The sequence below is a fragment of the Symsagittifera roscoffensis genome, chromosome 8 (genome assembly GCF_963678635.1).
Source record: "Symsagittifera roscoffensis chromosome 8, txSymRosc1.1, whole genome shotgun sequence".
NCBI classification, from domain to species: domain Eukaryota; kingdom Metazoa; phylum Xenacoelomorpha; order Acoela; family Convolutidae; genus Symsagittifera; species Symsagittifera roscoffensis.
The window spans coordinates 36,941,952-36,965,746 of record NC_087069.1 but is presented as its reverse complement, the minus strand read 5'-3'; the positions used below and the strand labels follow the sequence as shown (position 1 = coordinate 36,965,746).

The 23,795-nt window shown below is 33.8% G+C and overlaps 2 protein-coding genes across 2 annotated transcripts in view; both read right to left on the bottom strand.

Moving 5' to 3' along the window:
• Positions 1-23,795, bottom strand: part of LOC134853360 (flotillin-2a-like) — a 424,983-nt gene that overhangs the window by 62,027 nt on the left and 339,161 nt on the right. The gene's annotated exons all lie outside the window — the stretch shown is intronic.
• Positions 1,357-17,271, bottom strand: LOC134853642 (uncharacterized). The gene is made up of 11 exons (XM_063869647.1): positions 16,804-17,271; positions 15,043-15,253; positions 14,509-14,602; positions 11,242-11,417; positions 8,624-8,779; positions 8,000-8,332; positions 7,880-7,928; positions 3,080-3,131; positions 2,798-2,850; positions 2,361-2,539; positions 1,357-1,559 (listed from the first exon to the last, which is right to left on the bottom strand). The coding sequence occupies exons 1-11, from the start codon at positions 16,957-16,959 to the stop codon at positions 1,357-1,359; spliced, it is 1,662 nt and encodes a 553-aa protein (XP_063725717.1). The 5' UTR covers positions 16,960-17,271.

Here is a 23,795-nt window from a genome sequence, read left to right as displayed (position 1 = left end):
ACAAAACTAACTGTTGCAGAAAAATTTCATACTTTCTATCGTAAGCATCACTCGTTTAGCTTATTCAGAAAGTAAAAACACTACAAAATCATACATTTGAAATGTGGAAGTGAAGTAGAAAAAAGAGCCCTGAGATCAATTTTAGCATGAAAAAATAAGCAGATCAAATTGAGATAAATTTAAGTTTTGAAAAAGTACCATTACATAGCCAAGTTGTGTAATTTGTGACTTACAAACAGATTTCGCCACAAGGATGCTCTCTTTGATCCTTTTTTCTTTCGTTTTTTTCATCGTTCATTCAATTTCAACATTTTTAAAGGATTCCAGAGACTTACAATTATCAAATTGTGCGCGTATCCAGTGTAAAGTTTGACCTCGTAATGACCTCGATTAAAAAGAAAAATTCAAATTGATTAGAATCAACTTTAATTCGATTTAAGTTGATCTAAAATCAACGCTAAAAAAGACCGTTCCCAACCAATTTTAAATCAATTTAAATTTTAATTTGAGCTAAAAAAATCAATTCAAATCAATTTCAAAAACAATTACATCGATTTTTTATAGTTATTTTTCTCCTACGTTTCAAATTACGGAGAAAAAATCGAAAAGTTTTGTTACGTGCCATTAAAAGTTCTAAAATTGACTAACTGCCTATAAAACGTACCAAATGGTTTAAATTTTTATGAAAACAACAGTTACAACCAGTTTTGGAAATTTTGACCAAAAAGTCGCGTTTTTGTGCCTCCCTCAAAATTAACATGGGGTCTATGCATCTTTGTCTTTTTTGGGGTTTAATTGTCACTTGCCTTTGCTGACTCTCTGTGATAAACATGAGTTTGAGAAACTAGTCCAAGAAACTTCAGCTCCAGTTGAACTGGTATCTCATGGGCGTCAATCTCGTAGACCGTCTGATAAAGCTCAGTTTATGGCTAATGAGTTTTTGAATTATTTGTTTTTTTTTCGATTCTTTTCAAGAAATTTTTTGAAAAAATATCGGGTTCAATATTCAAACCTTCTCCGTCTTTCCTTCTCAACAAGACTTCTGCTAACAAGGTCAATTCGTCAAATAGCAAAAAAGAGAATGCGCTTTGGGCCATCTTTAGACCAAGACAATATCAGTAGTATTGAATCAAGTGGTATAAGTATAAATTATTAAGATTGCTCCCTCTGTAATTCCGATCACTGACAAAACTGGATAGAACCAAAACTTATTTTTAAAACGTGAACAAAAAAATGATCTTGATTAACTAACAAAATACACTTGAAATGCGTGTGAGCCTCAGATATAAAAATAAACTTGTACAATTTTAATTTCATAGAAAAATTAACAGAAACAAATAATTAATAGAACTGAACTCATGAGTTGTTTTGTATGGACACCAAATATGGAATTGTGGTCATAGTGACAGAGTGTGCACTGGCCATGATCATGTCTTCCACCTCATCTAGTGTCAAGTCTCTGACAGAGTGTCCATTCACACTTACTACTTCATCGCCCACATTGAGGAGTCCCTGGAACCTGTTGTCTTTCAGTCTGGACACAAACAGACCGCTTCTTCCTGAAAGTTATACGAAGTTAAAGCCAAAAACTTTAAATTCAACCAGCCGGAGGCCTGACCCGGACGTTAATTATGTAGGCGGACAAGAGCGCCCATTACGCATAATCAGCGCCCATTACGCTATGACTCACTTTCAAGAGCTCACCATGCAAATTGCAGCGCACGTGCGATTTGAACCCGCAATCATAACTTTGCTGCGCAACATCACTACCAGAGCGCCACAGTGCTCTAGACTTCGTTTACTCAAACAGCATAATTTCATTTGTTGTTTTTCATTTTTGAAATTTTTTTGATTTTGCAAAATATACTGTGAGAACTAGCGTGTACATTAGCGGATATGGGGGATGGATGATTTGGCCAACTGGCCGTCAAAAGGCCCCCTTTGGTACTTATGTTGCTCAACGAACCCTAAAATTGTCTGAAGGCGCCATTGGCACACATATAAGCTAACTTTCGAGTGAAAGAGCGCGCAAAAAAACGCTATTTTTTGGCTTGTTTTTTTTTCAAAAATTTGAGTGCGGTTCAGAATTGTTAGTAACATGGATTCATCATAGTGGTAGCATAGATTCTCCGCCATTTTCAACATCCAGCAAGTTTTCAAATCCCAGACATTTTGACCAAGATCTCATAATCATCCTGTCGTAAAAGTAGTATCTGGCGTCAAAAAAGAATCGTGCTCTACATATTATAATAAAAGATATTTTACGTCATATAACACTCCTAAAATAAAAATTTAAGTTTTGGGGAGAAACTGAAAATTTTGAGCCATCATCTTGAAAAGAGCTTAAATTTTCTGCCCACTTCTTTCGATGTCGCTGAAGCCATCGCCTCTGTCCCTGTTTGTTTGAATCGCAGGAGTGGGCTCCCGGAAGACGTAGAATCCGAACGACTCCCCCTTGCCAGGCCTGAAGATCTCGATATCTTGGGATCCGTCTTCATTCAGTCTCTGAAGGTATCCGCTCTCGTCACCACCATGGCTTCTAAATGAAAGCTGTAAAAGGGGTTCAGGAATTCTGTAAAATTTAGTTTGTGTTAGATTTTAAGGTTATAATCAAATCAGAATGTTTAGTGTTTGTGTTTTAGGCTGGAATAACGCATACTGTTTTAATCAATAGGAAAAGACGTCAGAAATTCTTCTTTAAAACTTTTTTAATTTTTGAACAGTTTCTTGTCTGTTCAAGAAGAACAACATAAAACTGATGTTTGATTTTGACAAATTTGTTCATTGGGCAACATACCTCGAGGAAGAATGGTTCTGTTGGGTTTCTGGAGCAAATTGGTTACTGTCGTTCTAAAATTAAAGAAATTCCGATTTAGATATTTTTCATACAACTTGCTCGAAATTTTTTAATCGTACCCAATTTAGTAAAAAAAACATTATTGAAGATGAATAATCATTGGTGGCGAACAGCCACTTTTTTGGTAGCTTATTAACCAATTTTGAATTATCAACTTCTAAACGGATTATTAACCGGGGAATATCTTCAGAAAACAGCAACATGTCGTTTATAACTACTTACAACTTTTCCATTCTGTAGCTTTGTTTCCTGTCGTTTGTTCCGATTTGGTTCCCTAAATAATCGCCATCTATATTACAGATAAGCAGGAGCGGATTTTACAGGCGGGGCGGACGCCCCTCCCGCCTCAGGGATTCGAACCCCTCACAAACTAAAGGGTCCCCCTTTGATATTATTTATGTTAAGACATCCAGTTTTGACCGACCAACCCTAAAAGTTTTTTTAAATGTACCTTCAGCTACAATATGTGCTTATTTTAAAGGGGAGAGCAAGCCGACTTTTTTGGTCAACATTTTACAAAAAGGGGGCCACAAACGGAATTTTTGATCTGTTTTTTCAAAAAATTGCCCCCGGCGCAAAATTTTTTGCCAAGAAGACAGTTCTGGGAGCGCTCGGAAAATCAATTTGGTCTACCCTTTCCCTCTCATGAAAATCGTAGATCTGCTACTGTATAGAAGCAGTCTAACACATTAGCAACTACACACAAGAATCTTACACATAAGCAGGGACGGATCTAGGATTTTCTCGGGGGAGGGGGCGGATTTTCAAAAAACTTCGAAAAATTTGTTCGACCTTTTTTTTTAGGTCGGTCGACCAAATTGATTTTCTGAGCTCTCATAAATCATTAAAATACCGCATTTTGACCAGATTTTCTGCGCCGCAGGCAAAAATTTGAAAAAAAAACAGGCCAAAAAAGGCGTCTTCAAGCATTTTTTGCAAAATGGTTACCAAAAAATTGCGTTTTTTTGGCGCGCGCTCGCCCCTCAAAGTTAGAATATTGGCGCCAAAGGCGCCTTTAGAATAGTTTTAAGGTCAGTCACCAAAAAAGGAATATATCAAAATAGTACAAAGGGGAACCCTTTGGGTCGACAGGAGGTCGAATCCCTGAGAGGGGGGGGCTTCCGCCCCCTATATCCGCTGGTGCAAATAGGCACTATTTAACAGCAGCACAAATTTTTTTTCAAGCTAGGTGGGAGGTGCTGAAATTGACACAATTCTTCAAGCTTTTTCTCCGCGACTAATTCCTTTGGCGACGTTTCAAAGTCTGACTCGAACTAAACCTGGCATATTATCGTGACACCAAAAGATCGTGCAATTTAGATTAAACACCAATCCTAAGGAGTTTTGATGAAAAAATGTCTGAACAGTAATTGACAGATTATATCACCAACACAAAGCAAAGGGAAGCAAACGCTTTGTCGTCAGCCAAAAAAAATGGTTGAAAACAAAAGCGAGTGCACCGATCGACGAAGAACAACAAAGAGATATGAGCAGAGCGCAGAAATTTCGAAACTTTTCCGAGGAATAAAACAGAAGCTTCTCAGTAAAAAAGCCAAAAAATTCAATGTACGCCAATCAACCATTTATTGCAAACAACCGAAACTAAAAAGCAAGTAAAAACGCGGAGAAGATCCAAAGTCAATTATACAGCAGATAATCAAGCTGAAACTTCGACGTTGTGGGCTTCAGCAATGATTCATAGCAGCAGGATCGTAAGTCGAAGTTATCATGGACAACGAAAGTGTTTCCGATTGAGTTTCGAAAATATGCCCGAGATATCAGGTTTCTACAATGAAAGAGTCATTGACACCCGTGTTGATGCGAAGTTTATGAGGAAGAAAATGTCTCGACAAAAGTGATGGTTCGGGTAGTAATTTGATCTCAAGCACTGTCCATGACCTGAAAGGACAATCTGTTCGCAAAAATTGCGTCCGAGCATTATCAAACGGCAGCCCTCAGGGTTCATAAACACACTTTTACTCGTTTAAGGCAAGCTGCTTTCTTGACAGAGCTTGTTTTGATTCAAATGTCAGAACGGGTAGAAAAAGAAGATTTGTTGCAAAAAACAGCAAACCTCGAAATGCCCCTGATTTAGGTCCTTTTGGGTATCCTCAAGCAAACAAAGTATATGCAAACAAAATTTCATCGAGATGATGGATTCAAGCCCAAACCCCCCCCCCCCCTCAGGGATACGACCGCCTCACCAACCGAAGAGTCCCCCTGTGGTATTATTTTAAGACACCCGGAGAGAGTTCACATTGAAAGTTAGCGATAAAGCAGTGAAAAAAACAGCAATCACCATTGATGATTATCGATTTTCATTGCATCAACAGCAAATTTTATCAATAAATTATTGCTGATTTGACTATTTCTCAGCGATGAAACAGCAATAAAAAACCTATCAAAATGAGCAAATAATATGAACTACTGGAGTTCTAACAACCATCAACCTATTAGACATTTATGCTACATCTGCGCCATGTAGCCTTAGATTTACAAGTTAAGGTTTTTGTAACTCACACTCTTATTTAAAAAATACTAGAATGAGTTAAAACTTTTTATGTTTTAGCGCTGATTTTCCACAGAATAATTACAGAATTAGTTCTAAAATATCGCAGGTATAACTATGCAAAAAAAAATGAATAAGACATGAATTAGCGCTGAAAATAGCGATCTCTGGAAAAATACAGAAAAACAATAATTGAAGGTGGAACTTCAACCATGGCATCCATTTTTGGCCGATCAACGCTGAAATTTTTCTAAAACCACAATTGGCGCCAATATTTACTTATTTTGAAGGGTAGCGCGCGCCGACAATTTTTCAGTTTAAAGTTTCCAAAATGTGACCAACAACGGATTTTTTGAAAAAAAACTTTCCGGTGGCTCACAAAATGTCAAATTCGGGTTTTCTTAGTGTCCGGGAGCGCTCAAAAAATCAGTTTAGTAGACCAGGAAAAAAAGGTGAAAATGAAAATCAGTTACCTTTTTGAGAAAACCCTAAACCGACCCGTGGATACAATATCTCGGGGCTCTAACTTTTACCTTTAGACTCAGTGACAAGAAAAAATCCTAAATTACAGGGGATCATGTGATTCATTGTTTTAATGAAAGAAATATATTTTGTTCGGCAGTTACTTTTTGTTCCATTGTGCTATCTGCGCTGCTGATAATTCGTTTAATGAAAATTAAATTGAACAAGATTGCTCTTCTCAGGGCAAAACCTTGACTGTTCCGACTGCCTTTTACAGTCGATGGAGTAGTGTTAACTTTTATAACGTTTATAACAATTGAAATTTTATAGCAAACTACTACATACATCCCATAGCGTGCATCAATTCAATGTGAAACGATTTCTGACACGGATTAAATCTCCTCTTACACGTCATTAGCACGAAAAATAACGCGCGTTAATTGTTGTATATTGGCAATCTTCGAATCCCCAAGTGTTTACGGAAAAACGATCACAGGTGAAATATCTTGCTGAATTTGAGCTCAGGTTAACAATACGTTTCGAATGAAAAAGCGTTAATTCTTGTCTAAAAAAGTTTCACCTTTGCCTGGCTTTTATCTCTTTACCTTGATCTCGACCTTGTCTTGACAGGTGTTTTGGAATATATTTTAGCGCCAAGCTTTTTGACTCTGGGTTTGCATATTTTCCATGGTTTTGAAGATAATCCGAAACTCGAATCTTGCAAGATTAACGACAAAATTTTCGACTAAACCAAAAGATCCTATTTAACAGAAAATCCTCAATACTCTGCGCAATCCCTGCTGTTTTCATTTCATGGGACGATATCTAATTGAAACAAAGATAGTCGGTTGCTGTGCCAGTACCACAGAACCTTCTTACCACATCCAGAAAAAACTTAGACATAATCGACAACAGTTCTTTTCGAAAACTGGAAACCCAACAATTTTTTTTGTATCAGAAAAACATTTCTAACAATTTTTTGATAGATGCACTTTGTATAGTTCGAATGATTTCCTTGTTCAGCAAGATAGTTTGGAATTCTTAAACTGAAGACAAAAAATTTACCAAAGCCAAATGATTGCTTGTCAAAAGTATCCTTTTGAAAAAGAAAAAAAACATGCCAGACAGACGATTAATAAAATGTCAAAGAGCTCAAGGAAACAAAAAAAAACAGCCTACAGATGGTCAGAAGGTTGGAAAAGAAAACCCGAAAAAGTAGATAGAAAAGATTTTTCAACCATCGAATTTCGAAGCAAAAACTATTTCAAGTTGAATCTTTATTTTTCAATATCAGTTTATGATTGAATTTTTTTGATAAAAATAACACAAAATAACACATTTAAAAAATGAATCAGTGGGTACTTTTTTATTTAGTTAGATTTCTAGAACACTGTATCGAATAGTAATTTTTCAATCCGGTGAGATCTCATAAAAATGAAAAACATTTTTGAAACTAGAGGTCCTTCACGTTTTTCGTGACCTTCACTCTTTTGATGTTCCACGGTGGAGTTTGCCTTGTTTTGTAACAAAGGAATTGAAATGACTATTAGAAAATTAAAAATCAATTTGAGCATGAAAAATTTTTACGACTTTTACCTGAAAAAAGTCTTCACGATCTATTTAAGTGGCAATCACTTATTCATTCTTCTACACAAATATATCTACCAGTTAATCTACCAGTAATTTCAAATTTCCCACTAGTTTTAAGCAAGAGTTTCGTAATCGTCTACATCATTTGTGCCCCTTTTTAATTTCCTGTACGACATCTAATTAACGTCAGACGTCTTCCTGACTCGAATTTTTTCAGCATTTTATCTTGAATTGAACTTCATCATAGCTTAAAAAGGAGTGACTTTTTTCCATTTTCTTTTCTCACATTTCAAACTTTCTGTTTTCCTCCGTGAAACTTTTACACAGCGAAGACAATGGTATGTAATTTTTAAAGAAAAATTGTGCCCAGAATTGTCAGTTTGTGTACCATTCAAAATGTCCTTTTTATAAAGCAGCGAGAATTGAATATGCTTGTTATAGTAAAAGACAATTTAATTTACCAATTTTGATACGTTTCCTGATTAGTCGGTACAGCCTGTAAGCTCGTGCCTAAAAAAGTTTAAATTGGATAACTTTTAGCCTCCAATGAATAAAATGAACGTTTTTTGTTCAAGACTAACCTTCTTTTTCATTATTCCTCAGAACAAAATCTGCTGAAGAGAAGTCACGACCTTGATAATCGCTATTGGTATTCGCTGTTTCATTTGAAAAATTTGAATTATATTTTGACCTCAAAGAATTCGTTCTGAATTTGTCTGCATATTGAATGGAATTTAGCGCCTGTGACATTTTCTGGTTGTTTTTGAAGGCGACTTCTTTTGAAGTAGTTATTTCAGGTACTTTTGGCATGGATTGCAAATGAGTTATGAGTCGATCAAGGCCGAGGATTGGCGACTGAGTCAGGTCTGGTTTTGGAGTTTGGAGCGCTCTCGGACTGCGGTTTTTGTCGTTACCTTTAAAAAAAATTGCATACTTAAAATGAAAACTACTATAAAAAAGGCATTTGCAGCGAGAAAACGCTCGCAAGATTCTTGAAAACGATACTTGGTAGCTATAGCGCAGCTGAAATTAAGGGAACCGCCAAACAATGTAAACAGGCTTGCAAAATTAGGAGAAGTAACACAAAATAATCAAAACAAGGTGCCTAGCAATTCAGGACCCAGCAAAAAATTCGAGCAAAACCTCAGCAAAAATATTTTGCAGCCAGATTTTTGACAAAACGAAACGTTTAAGAAATTTCTCACTGGTTAAAATTCGTGGTGCAGTTTCCGGTCCAGGCGAGCTGTAGTCGCTAACAGACCAGTTATCCTCCATTAGCACCCGGGGCTCCTCGTGCTCACCACTGAATCTACTTGGATCCGGGGCTCCAGTGGTCTGCACTTTTGGCGATGTTGAGACACCTATTTCAATTTGAGTTCTTCGTGGTTTTTGACTTTTTTTTTCACAGAAATGCATCAAAAGCAACACGTAGGCGAAGCAGAGCTTTGAACTACTGAAGAAGTTAAGAATAGTTGGCAAAGGTCCCTTGAAAACTTTAAAAACGTAACGAACAGCGAGATTTCCCATGTAGTAAGAAAAATTATTTGAAAATAAACTTCGAATAATATTTGAATAGGCTAAAAAAATTTTGTAAAAAAATCTAATTCTTGCCGCGATAACTACATCAATTAAAATATCTTTCTGGGAAACAGAACAACTTCTTAAGAAGTGTGATCTAATACTGCGTGCGTAACAGGTGATACACAACTTGCATCCAAGATAATAAAGCACTGATTTTCCAAATTTTGATTACAGAAACTGTAGGATCGGCTAACTTGATTTCAACAGACTTTTACGGTTAGAACCAATTATAATCAATTTAGCAAATCCTACCTCTTCCGAGATTAAATTTTTGAAAGTCACGAAAGTTCACAAAAATTGGGTTATTGAATTAATTCTTTTATAACTAAAATTGGCGATATAATTCATTGAGTTGCAATGTTCTTTGTTCACGCGTATTTTTTTTTTGGCAAGTTAGTGAACTTTCACTGCATTTTATGCCCAACATGCTACTATCTTGCGGATTTAAAACAACCGGATAAAACTAAAAAAAATATAGTAAAAACTTTTCAACTCGTTTTTTTCTTCAAAATTAGTTAAACTGGGCTAAAAAAGAGTGAGAACAAAAATTGCAAAAAATTTCAACCGTTTTTTTATGCTTGTAAAGTTTCAAATCAAAATTACACGCTTAAACGGATCATTTTATTTGTTTCAAAATTGAAGAGGTAAATAGGGTCAATTGATGTAAACAATTTTTGTATTTATCTTTTTTTGGCCAAGTATACCTGAATTTGAAAAAAAAACTTGTTCACAATTTGTTATTTTTTCCATTTTATCCGGTTGTCTTAAATACGCACGATAGTAGCTTGTTCATCATAAAATAAAGTGAAGATTCTGTAATGCGCGAAAACATGCGTGAACAAAAAACAATCCAATTCACTGAGTTATATCATCAAAATACAGCAAACTTTTGCTACCTGCAGCATATAGAATCAATTCAATAACTCAAATATTTGTGAATTGAGAGAAATTATTTTATTATAAATTATTAAAAAACCTTGTACTTGTTTTAAGATCCAGCTTAGTACCATGTCCACTTAGAAGAATGAAAGGAAATTTCCTTTTCTGGGTAATCTGGTTCCCTATTACTTGACACTAGCTCGCAAGTGTAAACTTTTGAACATGGAAGTTCGCCTGTGACCCTTATTTCTCAACCTCTCACTAAATCCCAAAAAAACTAGCGCATACTGGCGCCAATGTAGATATGATAAAATTTCAAGACTGACCTGACCGACAAAAAATGGATAATATGCAAAAATACTGAATATCGGCTTCTTTAGGGGTGGACTATAAGAAAACAGACTGCTAGTGTCAAGGCAAAGCCCTGAAAGTTCTGACTGCCCATTGATTGGTCTCGAAAAGTTTTTGGAAAATGAAATATTAACAAACTACCAATTTAGGGCGATAATCTCAAGTTTTAAGTGTTCAAGTTTGAATCGTGTATGGAATTTTAAAAATTTCTCGCATCAAGTCGAAACCCTGATTGGTCCGACTGCCTTCTAAAGTCTATAGAGAAGTCCTCACTTTCAAAAAAACTGATAGAACTTTCAAAAAAAATTAAATATTCTTTCTTTAAAGATTTTTTTTTTGATCAAATTGTCCATCCACACTCCACATAAAGTACAAAGAAATAAACTTGATAAGTATTGAATAGATGCATCAAATCAATTTGGAACGATTTGTAATACGGAATAACTCTTAGAATGTAAGAACGATTGCTAAGATGAATTAACTCTTAGGATCAACTTTATTAACGGCTAACGCGGTAATAGCACAAAATATATCGCTTGTTAATTATCCCAAATTGGCCAAATTGGCAATGGCAAGCTTCAAACGCCCCTAACTTTACAAAAATAATCACATATGAAAAATCGTTTTAAATGTAACAGGAAAATATTACTTTTCGGCTGATATAAGTAATTCTCATCAAAAATCACTAGATAAAAAGTGGAAATTCGTCAGGAGAAAAAAAACCATCCCAACCACAAAGATTTCGTCATTTTCCTCAAAAGTCGGAGCAAAAAGGCCAAATAGTTTGTGTCACTTTGATTTGAAACGAGTTTGAGTGCGGACTTTAATCCAGTCTAAACATACTCGCTTGGCAATCCAAATCTTTCCGGATCAATGACAAAACGCAGTCAATTTTTCTGAAATCGGTCTAAATAAAAAGTTATCCCAGTCATATATATTCCTCAACTTTCTTCCAACTTCGGATCAATAATATAATCGTTTTTTTTCCTACCCTTGTCAACATCAGACCTACCAACTATGTAATCTCTGGAGTTACTGTCTTCATGTGTAACGAGTCGACTGAAATCGGTCTGGATTCCCACATCGACCTTGGTTATTTCATCCTCGGTTTCAGCAACTGCTGCAGTTAAGTGGGGCAGATCGTTCGCAATTTGTCGGTTTCTTCTGTCTTCGTCGCTATGATAGATCCTAAAATTGTATTTTATATGTTTTTGTCCAAAAAACAATGAAAATCCTGTTTTTTTTTTAAATTCTTTCATATATAATCGTTCTCCTGATGAGTTGTGAATTCTTCTAAACTCAAGAAAAAATAAAAATTTGTGAATTCTTCAAAAAAAAATTTGAGATGAGATTATTAAATTTCGGGCAACAAAATTTATGGTGTGGGATCTAGTGCTGATAAGATAGAATCGCCATTTTAAAATCGTCGGATCTCTTTAATTACTTCAACCTCCCTTGTGGAAAATCTCTATTAGGTAAAATCCGCATATTCTGAAAGCTTTTCAATTGATTTAGCCAGGCATGGTTGTTCTATACTGGGAAAAAAATTAGGCTCTTTCTCCTTTTCTCCGCACAAAAATACAACAAACTTGCCTAGACATTGTCTCAATAATTTTACCCGTAACATCAAATTATTTACTTCCGCCGCGAAATACACATGTTTTTGTAGATATTTGCAGGGATTTTCTTAAATGCAGGGAGGGATTTTCTTAAATCTTTGTTTTCTTAAATATTTGCAGGGATTTTCTTAAATATTTGCTTCTCATCTATTTTTTTAACACAAATTAGCTAAATTTAGGCTTATGGTAGCTAGAAAAAAGTCTCCTGAAGGTTCTTGATTCCTCGTTCTCCCATTAGCTACACGATTGTGTTAACCAGTAGGTCATATGACCTGAGAAGCACAACTAGTTTTAGCAGTCTAACGCAAAGAAGAACTTTTTACAACTATTAATTATACTCAAAGCCTGTAGAATCAACGTTTATCTCGTTGCGCTTGAGTAGTGAGCTGATTATGGTTAGTGTTCCGACTTTCGAAGAAAACAGAATATTTATGCTCAATGTGATTTTTTAATTCAGTCAATTTTCGCCGATCGAAATGATAGTTTTCGACAAACTTTTTTTTACCATTCCTGAGTCCAAATATAAAAAAAAATTTACCTCCAAATACTTTTTGGAAAGTTCTTGGAGTTTGAAAATTGCACAATTGGCCATGTTCAGGACTAAATTATGCGCGCTTTGAAGAATTTATTCATACTGCTGATGGCGTAACACGAATTATTTATGCAAGGCAAATTAGCCCGCACAACAAAATCGTTCCAAATTACTCTCTAGCTTCGCATTTAAAGTTTATACTAGCTTTCTCGAATAAAATAAAACGATTTATGAGCCGGATTAAATCACCGCTCACGTGTTTAAAGAACAATATTTCTCGCCGCTAATTTTCCCAAGATGGAAACTTTAACAACATTAGATCACTGGTCCACAACTTCACAAAAAAAGGACAAGTAAAATACCAGTTTGAGTCTAAGTTGTCAACTTGTAAGATGGTAGAAACGTGAGCTCTTTCAAAAATGGCTAATAGTTAGCAGAAGTTTGTCTGCAGAAAAAATCACACCTAGGACAAATATTCCATCTTCTCTTCAAAGTACGGAACAAAAACGTTCTTCTTTGTTCTTAATTTTCCCCATTTTGTCTTTCGATGTCTGAATTGAACATTTTCCGACCATTTTTTTCTATATTTTTTGCCAGTCCTATTAGTTATCCTGCAACTTGATAAAAAAAATTGTTATACTCTCGCAACTCGTGTTTTGTCAACTCTGGGACAACTTTGAAATCAAGAAGCTCCTATAAAACGTGGCAATTTGAACTTTTTAAATTGAAGTCTCTGGGAATAAAAATCGTTTTTTGAACTGGATGACAACAATTTAATAAAAAAACTACAATAAATCATCTAATTCTGACGAGAAAAACATATTTTTGTTTAGATACTTGGTCAGATTTTTTTGAAATGTTAGAAAAAGCAGAGATTTTCTGAAAATTTTTATTTCTCATCTATTGAAAAGTTTCTTTGGATGTTAGTTAACTTTTGACTGTTTGTAGCAAACAAAAACCTGCTGGTGGGTCATGATTACTCGTTCTTCCATTAGCTAGACAATTGTGTAGTACTCTAGGTCATATGACTTGAGAGATACTACTAGTTTAGCAGTCCTTTGCAAAAAAAAACATTTGTTATAAAAAAAGGTTATATTGCATTGTTTTGCTACGATTATTAAATATACTCAAAGCATGTAGAATCAACGTTTGTCTCGTTGCGGATGAGCAGTGAACCGATTATGAAAACTCTCTCGAGAAATTGTATTTATTTCATGTTAGATGAGAAAAAAATAGTTTCTCTACAGAAAACACAGAAAAATAGGTTAGATTATCTGAATAAAAAAATCTATCAAGATAAGAAGCATTTTGTTGGGTACGGGTACAATATCGGTAAATTAAATTTGCATTTAGATAAAAATTGATTGACATTTAGAGTACAATTGAATGGTCAATCTAATTACAGAATGGTCAATCTAAGAGTTTTCTCGTAAGCTAGGCTTTTTTTTTAAATTAAACAAAAACAATATAAGACTTTGAAAGAACTTCATTTAGATAACGAACTTAAAAGAGATCACAGAAGCGATCACGAGATTTACATTTGGACCTTCCGAAAGTACAACTTAAGTTAAAACTTTAGTCTTGCAATTCATTTTTTGATGTCATAAATTTTTCTCTAATGTTAAGCCATTTCCGGATGTTCCGATTTGCCTGTTGAAGTGGTCGCAACGATAAAACTACCCTAGGCCTTAAAAATATTATTTTGGCTCATAATTTTTTGTTAAGGGTCGTTTTTAGCTCATTTCTGTAACAGTTAGTTTTCAATTATAGATCATAGAAGTTTTTTGAAGCGAAACTTCTAAGCTAATTTGTAATGTCACTTTATAGGTAAGACTTGGGTACATTTTTCAACTTCCCATTTGTATGCTGTGGTTGAAACTGTTGATCCCTGAAGTGAGACGATGACAATGAGGGGTGTAAAGTTTCCAGGGAGGGACTTAGAATCAAACCTCGTTGGGATACGAGAATATAACCAATCGCTATGCGTCACATCCCTGAAATTTTTTTAAAAATCAATCACCTTTTTTGTACAGTTCTTGCCCGTTTTGAACCAATGCATCGCAAATAGCGCGAAAAAAAATAAATAAAAGATAAAATGGCAATAAAACAGTTTTGTTTCAAAGCTGACCTGACCGATGGCTCTGATAAGGGGGTTTGTGTTCTGTGATGTCCTATTTTTCCAGCAGCCGCCATTCTGTAATTATGAGTCATCCTTAAGTCTTCTAAAAACGACAATGTCAATCGAAAGAGTATAAATAACACTTAGGAGCTAAAAACAAAAAAAAACATATTTTTCAAATGGCAGAATTAAGAGCTCCCGATAGCTAAATTCTCATTGCACAATCATGAGGTTGGTACTTTGAGACTTGTCGCTCAAAAATTGGAAAAATTGGCCAGCTCAGAAAAATAATCGTAAAAATTCTGTAGGTTTTAATAACAGGATTATCAGCAATAAAGTTAATAATGTGAACTATGGTTATGGCCAAATTGCTATGACCTAGAGCATTTTTAAGTTAAATAGATTTTACGCACAGAGGTTTGAAGTGGATTTCTCAGGGAAACCAGCAGCTTTAAGTTATTCTGCATGTTAAAATTCGTTGACCAAAAATGATAATGCGGCCAACAATTTGGCATAAATTATAAATGCCTGTCTTAAACTTACCGCTATGAGTTGCACTAGGCGGTCTAGATCGATTAATGTTCAAATGTGGATCCACATACGAATTTCTATCCATGATTTGTGAGTTTGTATGCATCTTCTGAGGTTGCGTTGTATGATAGTTTGGCAGAGTCTCTTGATTTCTGAACGGTTGGGGTTGAAGCTTCCAACCTGCGTTTGCGTTGATGCTTCTCGGAATGCTGTCGTGTGATCCCTGCAATTAAACCTTTTTTTACCACCTCACACCTCGTCAAAAAATAACTTGCTACATTATGAAGGATGCATATGCATATTCACCTGACCTTCATAATTTTGCTAGAGCTTCGTGGCTAAATACTTTGCTTAAGATATAAAAAACGACACAATTTTCAGCTAATTGGTACAGATTTCATTCAGTTCGTTTGAAAAAAAAAAAGATCTTTTTAACTGTTTTCCCCCTATTGCAATCAACTTAGACAGTCAACTTAAAACGAGCTAAAAAACACAATGAGGGCATTTTGGCGGGTAATTGAACGAAATTGACTGCAGACGAATAATTATTTTTACAATTTTCTTGCCTTCAAATCGAACGAAATTAAGACTAACAGCTGTAATAAATAGTGATTCTATGTTCGGCTAAAAATTTTCTTCTAATTGGGTGCCTCGCTTCTGGTTTGTTTTTTATATTGTCTCTCACAATCGCCTAATTAGTTCAATGTCTGGATCAGAACCCTATCCCTGTCATTCTCCGTGCTATTAAAATTTAGTTTTCTTTGATTTCAGTTGCTGCAAACTTTGATTACAAATGCTGATTTTTTCAAGCCAACTCATATTTTAGTGGTAGAGTTTTACTGTGAAATTTAATTGCCGTAAATAATCGGCACACATGCTAATAGGCCGATCGTCGAAACTGATTTGACTGTGCTAATTGAATTTGCTGGAAAAAAGTCTACGACAACAGACGACGGGACTTCGTGCTGAAGGAACTTCATGTCTACATATAAACTTCACGAGCACCTCAAACACGCTAAGTTTTTATCAGTTAATTGTTTCTTTTCAAAACATTAGGTAAGTTTAGTTCATTTTAAGCGTTCCTCACCACAATGCATCACTCAAGAGTGGCATCAGGTACATATATCAGCTGGATTTTGAAGTGCATAAATGTTACACGCGAAAACCCTTGAATCATGTTTTATGCTTTGGTATTCCTAAACATGAATTTGAGGCTCAAATTTTATGAAGAAAGCAAATAATTTGCAAAAAAAAGCCACTGAAAATGAAAATTTTTTTGAAACAGTTTTTAAATTAATCATATTTCATGACTTTTTGACAAATACGTTCGGCTTGAAGTTCGTATATTTACGATGGGGTTTGAGCTCCTGCACCCGTTGGAAAAACATAAGCCAATAGACAGTTTGTTAAGTAAATGAACTTCAGGAAATCAAAAAGAGTCGTAGTAATTAGCGTGTGTAACTGATGTGCATGCAAACAGGCCAGCCTCTAAAATAAATCAACAGATTTTTTTGGAGTCACTCAGCGTGATCAATGCGCATTTTTGTCCCGCCTTGAGTTCTAAAAATTGAATTGTTTTTAGCTAAAAGGTCCAATCTCTATTTTGGAAAACTGAAGGGCGCTTTGTTAATGAAAAACGTAATGTGCGTGCCTTCCATTTATCAAATGAGTTCAAAGTGAACTTCAAAAATAAATTTTCAAAAAAACACATCTGTACTAAAAAATGATATTTTCATTAACATTTTATTATTAATTGTTGAAATAAGAAACTACCATGTGTTTATATGGAGTAGGTGGATCAGTAGTGCCCAAATACTGCATCGAGTTGCTTTTGTTATGATAATAACTCGTGTGTTTCAGTTGGACATGATTCTCGTTGTGGTGACCTAAGTGAGCCATAGGGACATGGGCAGCAGAAAATGAATGCATTCTGATTATGATTCAACTATAATTGTATTTTAGCGATAACCTAATATTAAAAAAAAATTTCTTTTTGAGTTTGATGTAATAATTTTGAACTGAACTTCGATTTTTGCAAGAGCCAGCTATAGTTATAATATTTCTCGAAGATGAAATAATGTTAATTCGATTTGAAACTTTTCGGTCAAATCACAAAAAAACTGACCGAACAGTTTTCAAAAAGAATTTGGAGTGCTTGTGTCAAGAGTAAACACCAAATCTATATTTGAAATACAGTAAATGGAAAAAATACGGAAGCTAAGTTGTTTGCGCTAATGTAGAGAAACTTTTTGCAGTGATAAAAAATATTCTCAACGGTCACCATATGTTGCTTTTCCAGTTTCAGTTTGAATGGTTAAATTACAATTTAATATGCGCAGGCCTTTATAGATTTCTATGCAATAAAAGTAATCATGTTTATTTTTTTCACATTTAACTACGCACAAAATCATTTTAAAGGAAAAATCAAGTTAACAGAGGCCAAACGGAGCACCACTTGCGATACCACACAAATATAAAAAACTGAAAAGCCAAATTGGAAGTAAAAATATATGAAAATAAAGAGAAATAAATTGAAAAAAAAACTAGATGAACCAAAATGTTCGTACGTCTCGATAAAAGGTAACTAGAGGCCCGGCTAAAGCTGGAGGTAGCTTTTTGATATTTTTGGAATTTTTTATTTTAATGCGGATTCAAAAAACGATTTAAAAAATTACTTTTTTGCCCGAAACCTTAGTTTTTTTCTTCACTAAAATAAGAGAGGAGAGTGAAAAATTTTAAGAAAATGCAATCTTCCCAAATACAAAAAATTGTTCTTACAAAAAAAAACAAGACTTGCCGCTTCTGGAGGAGAAATTATCGCAAGCGGTTCTTTAGATTGAACCTTTCATCTCATGTTTGATAGGGTAGTATCTAAGAAAAATTTCTAGAAAAACGGTCATAAGTTCAAAAGCTTGACTTTCTGAAATCAACAATTTTTTCTCATATAAGAAAAGTCGTGCAAACTTAAGCAGAACCGGATTTCTCAATTGAACCTGAGAATTGGCAGAAAGTCGAGAAAAGCCAAAAGTTTCCAAAAAACTGTCAATTAATCAAAAACTTGACTTTTCTGAGAATCACGTTTTTTTGTGGAACATTTTTTGTGCAAAGCCGCTGAACAGAAGAAACTCACTCAATCTGTTATTTCCATTGAAAGCTAAACCCCAAAATTTGTGATGGTATTTTTCGAGAAAAGACAAAAAAAATTCAAAAAACCGTCAAAAATCAAAAACTTGACTTTTCCGAGGGCCATTAATATTGTATAAAAGTGTTCGTAGCCATAAATGAACAGCAAAATATTTCCACAAATCGTCTTTTTGGATGGAACCCAAAATCTCAGATTTGGGCGGGTCGGTTTCGAGAAAAGTCGAAAATAATCAAGAAACAGGCAAAAATTCTAAAATTTGATTTTTCCGAAAGCCATGAATTTTTGTTGGGAAAATTTAGGCGTAGTCATTTAAGCAGGGGAAACTCCAGAACCAGTTTTATCCACTGATTTCAAAATCTTAAATTTAGGAAAGGATTTTTCAGAAAACAAAAAAAAACAAAAATATGGATCAAATCTTACTTTTGAAGGCTGTAGATAGAAGAGTAAAATAAAAAGAGACCAGAAGATTGTGCAGAGGAAAGTAGGTGGTCTTTCCACTGATATGCTCTTTTGAAATTCGGCAAATTACTTTTCTACGCAACTAAAATTTATGTAAAAAGGAAAAAGTTCTTGATAGATTCCCAAAAAAGTAAAAACAAAAAACCCATTCCCATACATTTTAATAAAACAAGATTTTAAGAAAAGAAATTTTTTGAACGTCAAAATAACAAAGTTGACTAAAATGACAAAACACAGAACTTTCATTTATTGTAGAAAAATTTAATATCAAAGTAAAATCCTTTTTTCCCAAAGTAGACTAATAAAAACTACTTATACAACATGATATAATTGATATTTCAAAAAAAAAACAGAAAATGAAGCAGCGGAAACTAGGCCGAAAACCACAAATCCGAACAAAAAAAAACTTTTTTCAAATGTATTTGAAAAATCAATTACTGCACCTACGTAGTCCACGTACTAACTACCTAGATGAGGTAGTTTTATTTGAATTTTCGAAAAATTGAACTAGTGAAGTTTACCAGTCCTAAAAATTGACCATTCTGTGAACAAAGTTATTTCTCATTTATGCAGGTTTGTTTTTTTCAGGAAAAAAGTCTGGTGTCATTTTGTAATAAAACTTTTTTAAAGCCAAACGGAGATTCGCAAAAACTTGGATGCAAAGATGAATTGAAGTGAACAAGAATGAAAAACTAAACAAAACCAGGTCAACCGGTTTCTGTGTAAATTGCACAGTAAGATTCGACGACAATAATAAAAAAACGAACAAAAACTTTTAAAACGTGGGAAGTTAAAAAGTCTAGAACTTGTGCTTAATCGATAACAGTAGTACAGTGCTGATTTAAATTAACCGGACAAAACGCGTTAAACTTGAAATTTAAAACGCATTTTTCTCAAATTGGGTTGATTTTAGGTGAAAACTTATGAAGACAAAACTTGCTTAGAATTTTAGCAGAATTAATATGGTGTAATTTGTTTTGCGAAATTCGGGTCCGAAATTTTACCCCAAAAATGGGTCATTTTGGTTTTTCTTAGTTAATCAAAAATTACGCCAAAAATACCCAGTCGATTACAGACATAATTATATCAAAGTGAGCCCCTTGCGTAGCTCAACAAACTTTAAGAAGGGTATTTTCTCCAAAAAAAATGCAAATTGTTTAAAAATTGTTTTTAAATAAAAAGTTGGTATTTTATATAGTAAAAATGACCTTTTTTGTCTATCAAACAAAAATAAATTAACTTATACAATTTTTTGGAGATTATACCCTCCTTAAAATTTGTTGAGCTACGTAAGGGGCTCACTTTGATATAATTATGTCTGTAATCGACTGGGTATTTTTGGCGTAATTTTTGATTAACTAAGAAAAACCAAAATGACCCATTTTTGGGGTAAAATTTCGGACCCGAATTTCGCAAAACAAATTACACCATATTAATTCTGCTAAAATTCTAAGCAAGTTTTGTCTTCATGAGTTTTCTCCTAAACCCAACCCAATTTGAGAAAAACGCGTTTTAAATTTCAAGTTTAACGCGTTTTGTCTGGTTAATTTAAATCAGCACTGTACACACTAAGCAAAATTGAAAACTGTTTTCCTTAAAAGTTTAAATAACCAAAAAAATTTTAAGAAAGCAAAAAATTCATTTTACTGGAGAACAACTAAGTTTTCGACGCTTACAAAAATCATCGCCTTATTGTTTATCAATTGTAAGCCTGCTCGCTCGCTTTTGTGCTAAGATATAGACTATTTGCAAACAACACGGAACGTTCTTACCACAATCAAGTAAGTAGGTAAAATCAAAAACTTTTCAAGAAAACATTGAAATTAGTATAATAAAAGTTTTACTTTTTCAAGTTGCTCCTAAACATTTTTTGTAACATGTGATTATTTTTTCACCAGTTACAAAAAAAACAGATGTGTAATTCGAAAAGAGTAAATATTTTATTATACTACTTTTGAGGTTTTCTTGATATTTTGGACTTTTTTACTTGCTGGCAAAAAAGTACGCAGTAGGTACTGAAACACATCAGCACTGCAGTAAATTTCACTACAGAGTTCGGGTCGATAAAAGACATCAAACTCATTCTGATCATTTTTGTCTGATTTTGAGTCCAACATTTAAAATTCAGACCAATTTTTCTTGTCATGGGGGCGGCATCTTGAAAGTTTAATTTAACTCTGAATGCAGAATAAAAAAGCCTTGGAATGATACAATTTGGCCCCCTTTCAACTTTTATTTGATGCAGTCAAAAACGAAAAAAACCCATACTGAGTGGTCTGAAAAACATTTTCCCGAAGACTCACTCAATTTCATGGTGGTAAATTTAATTTTGTCATTCAATTTCAATTCTCTCAGACTTGTTCAAATATCGAGAAGTGTCTCAAGAAAACAGAGTTTGCCAATTTCTTTGCAATTAATTCTGACCAAATAGAATAAAATTTAACGTATCAAAAAACCATAAAAAGAATGAAGAAATTTATTCACATTTTTTCTCTTTTTTGTAAATAGCCATCGATGTTTGTTTTAAGCTATAGTTTACAAAATTAGAAGTTATTAATAGCGAAATTATCGCAATATCTCCATCACAAAATAATTGTGGGTTACTAACATTGAAAAACTATATGTGAATTAGTCTAAAAAACTGACATTTTTTTCGAAACTGAGATTTTCCGCAACAACGGCTAAAAAAGCGCTAATATGATACACTTGACTATTTCCCAGTTTTCTTTGAAAAAGTTAGAATTGAGCTTAACAAATTTAAAATAAAAAAATCAACTCAAAAAATAAATAAATTTTTTAATACAATATTTTCAATTCGAAAACCTTTTCTGATTGAAAAAAAAGACAAGACTTTTTTTTAAATTTTTTTGATGTTTATTCGTTTTTTGAAACTATGCCTGGAGTCGACTATGCCTATTGTACTTTTTTTACAAACTTTTGTCAAAGATTTTTAGTTTCTTTTTTTGATGTGGCCGGAACTTTCTGTGCTAGTTACATAGAATAACCTCTTGTTTATCCATTGGAATTGAACTTTCCATGAAACCTGGTTTTCATTATTGGTTTTCATGTATTGAAAAAAAAGTGTTTCTTCAGAAACAATTTCGAAAAGACGAAACGTTGTAATTATTTTAAAACACTGAAAAAATGAATTGCTGTATTTTACCTTAACCTAAATTCACCCCACCAAAACACTCGGACCAATCACTTTCCGATTCTTTCGCAGCAGCTAGTGAATTCCAATTTTTTTGTTTCACTTGAAATTTAGTCTATCTTTTTTTCGTATGCATCGATAAAAGTAAGCTAAGTGCCCAACTAAAACTGGAGGTATGTGTTTGATAGGTTTTGAATTCGTTATACTGACAAGAAATGGAATAGATAATCTCAAAAACTGGACTTTGTCTAGAACTTTAGTTATTTCTTTACTAAAATAAGTGAGAAAAGTGAAAACTTTTGAGATATTGTAATTTTTTCAAGGACATCATTTTTCCTACAAAAAAAACAAGAATTCAACGCTTCTAGAGGAGAACTTTCAGCAGGTTTTTGCAATTGAACCCTTTTTCTAGGATTTGATAGGTTAGTTATGTAGAAAACTAAAAAAAAATTCTTAAAAAACGGTCAAAACTTCAATGAAACACAGAGTTTTTCTGCAGAAAGTAGTTCAAACTAACTTAAGTAGAGAAAATTTCCTCAAACCAGGTTTTTTAATTGAACCTCAGAACTGTGAGATTAATTTTTGAGAAAAATCAAGAAAATTCAAAAAAAAACGGCCGTTTCGAAACTTTGACCATATTGAAAACCATATTTCTTATAGATTAGAACAATTATGAAAAAATTTTATACATTATAAAACTAGCCTTCAGACAGTCTGTTGTTTTGATTAAACCCTTGATATCAAATTTGGCAAGATACTTATTGATAAAAGTCAAAAAGCTTCCAAAAATAGGCCAATAAAACAAAAAAATGATTTTTCTAAGAATCAAAGCTTTTCGTGTAAAAAATTAGGCGTCACTTATGCAGAAAAATTCGCGCAAATTGCATTCTCGATGTAACGCAAAAGTTCAAATAATGGGAAGTTAGTTTTTGAGAAATGTCGAATAAGGTAGAAAAAAACTGTCAAAATATCAAATACTTTACTATACCGTGGGCCATAACGTTTTGTTAAAGAAAGTTGGGCAGAACTGTTTATGCAGTACAGCTTCTTATAACTCGTTTTATTTATTGAACTAAAATTTCATATTTGGGAGGGTAGTGTTTGAGTAATCGCAAGAAATAGAAAATTATCGGTCAAATTTTTTCAAAACAAAGTTTTTCGAGGGCTGTAGACAGTGAGGTAAAGTAAAGCATTACTAGGGGATTATGCAGGCACACAAGCAAACACGGAGTCCTATCATTGATTCACTTTTTAAAATTGGTATATTACATTATGAGAAGCGTTTCAGGAAAACAAAACAAAAAAAAAACAATCGCAAACATTTTCATAATACTTTTTTCTATTAAACAGGATTTCCAGGCAAACATGCTGCCATGCTGCCAAGCAAGACATTTGATTTTTGATTTAGCAGCGGAGCAAAGCTTAAGAAGCGAAAACATCTGTTAGCGGACAAATGAAAGCCGACAACTCATAATTTATTGGGAAAAGTTCAAATTTATTTTTTATGAATGAAAACAAGGTCCTGCAGGGACTCGAACACCCGACCTTGGATTGCAAAAGTAACAGCGGTACCTCCAGGTCAAGTCAGAAGGAAGGAACCTGGAATTTGTATAGGCTCAAAAATGAAGCTAGTTCAGTTTGTTGTAAGAAACAGTATATATGGAAAAAAGTCTAGTTACCGATTACAAGAGTGTGAACATAGAAAAGTTTTTATAGAAGAATTGACCAAATTCGGGTTAAATTGTTTATCTCAATAAAACAGACAAACCTGAACAAAAAATATTCTGCAAAAAACGAAAGCAGATTATATTTAAGACGATCAAAATTTTGTTAATTTAATTTGGAAAATGTTTTTTGATAATTTGAAAAGATTATTTTAAAATCAAAATATCGTATTTTTTTTTAAATAAAGCTATTCGAAAGCCGTGAATAGCTTGACGACCTCCCAATGTTTAAATTTTTCTTAGGTTTTTCACGAGAAATCAGGTAACACAAAAAATCATCGGAATG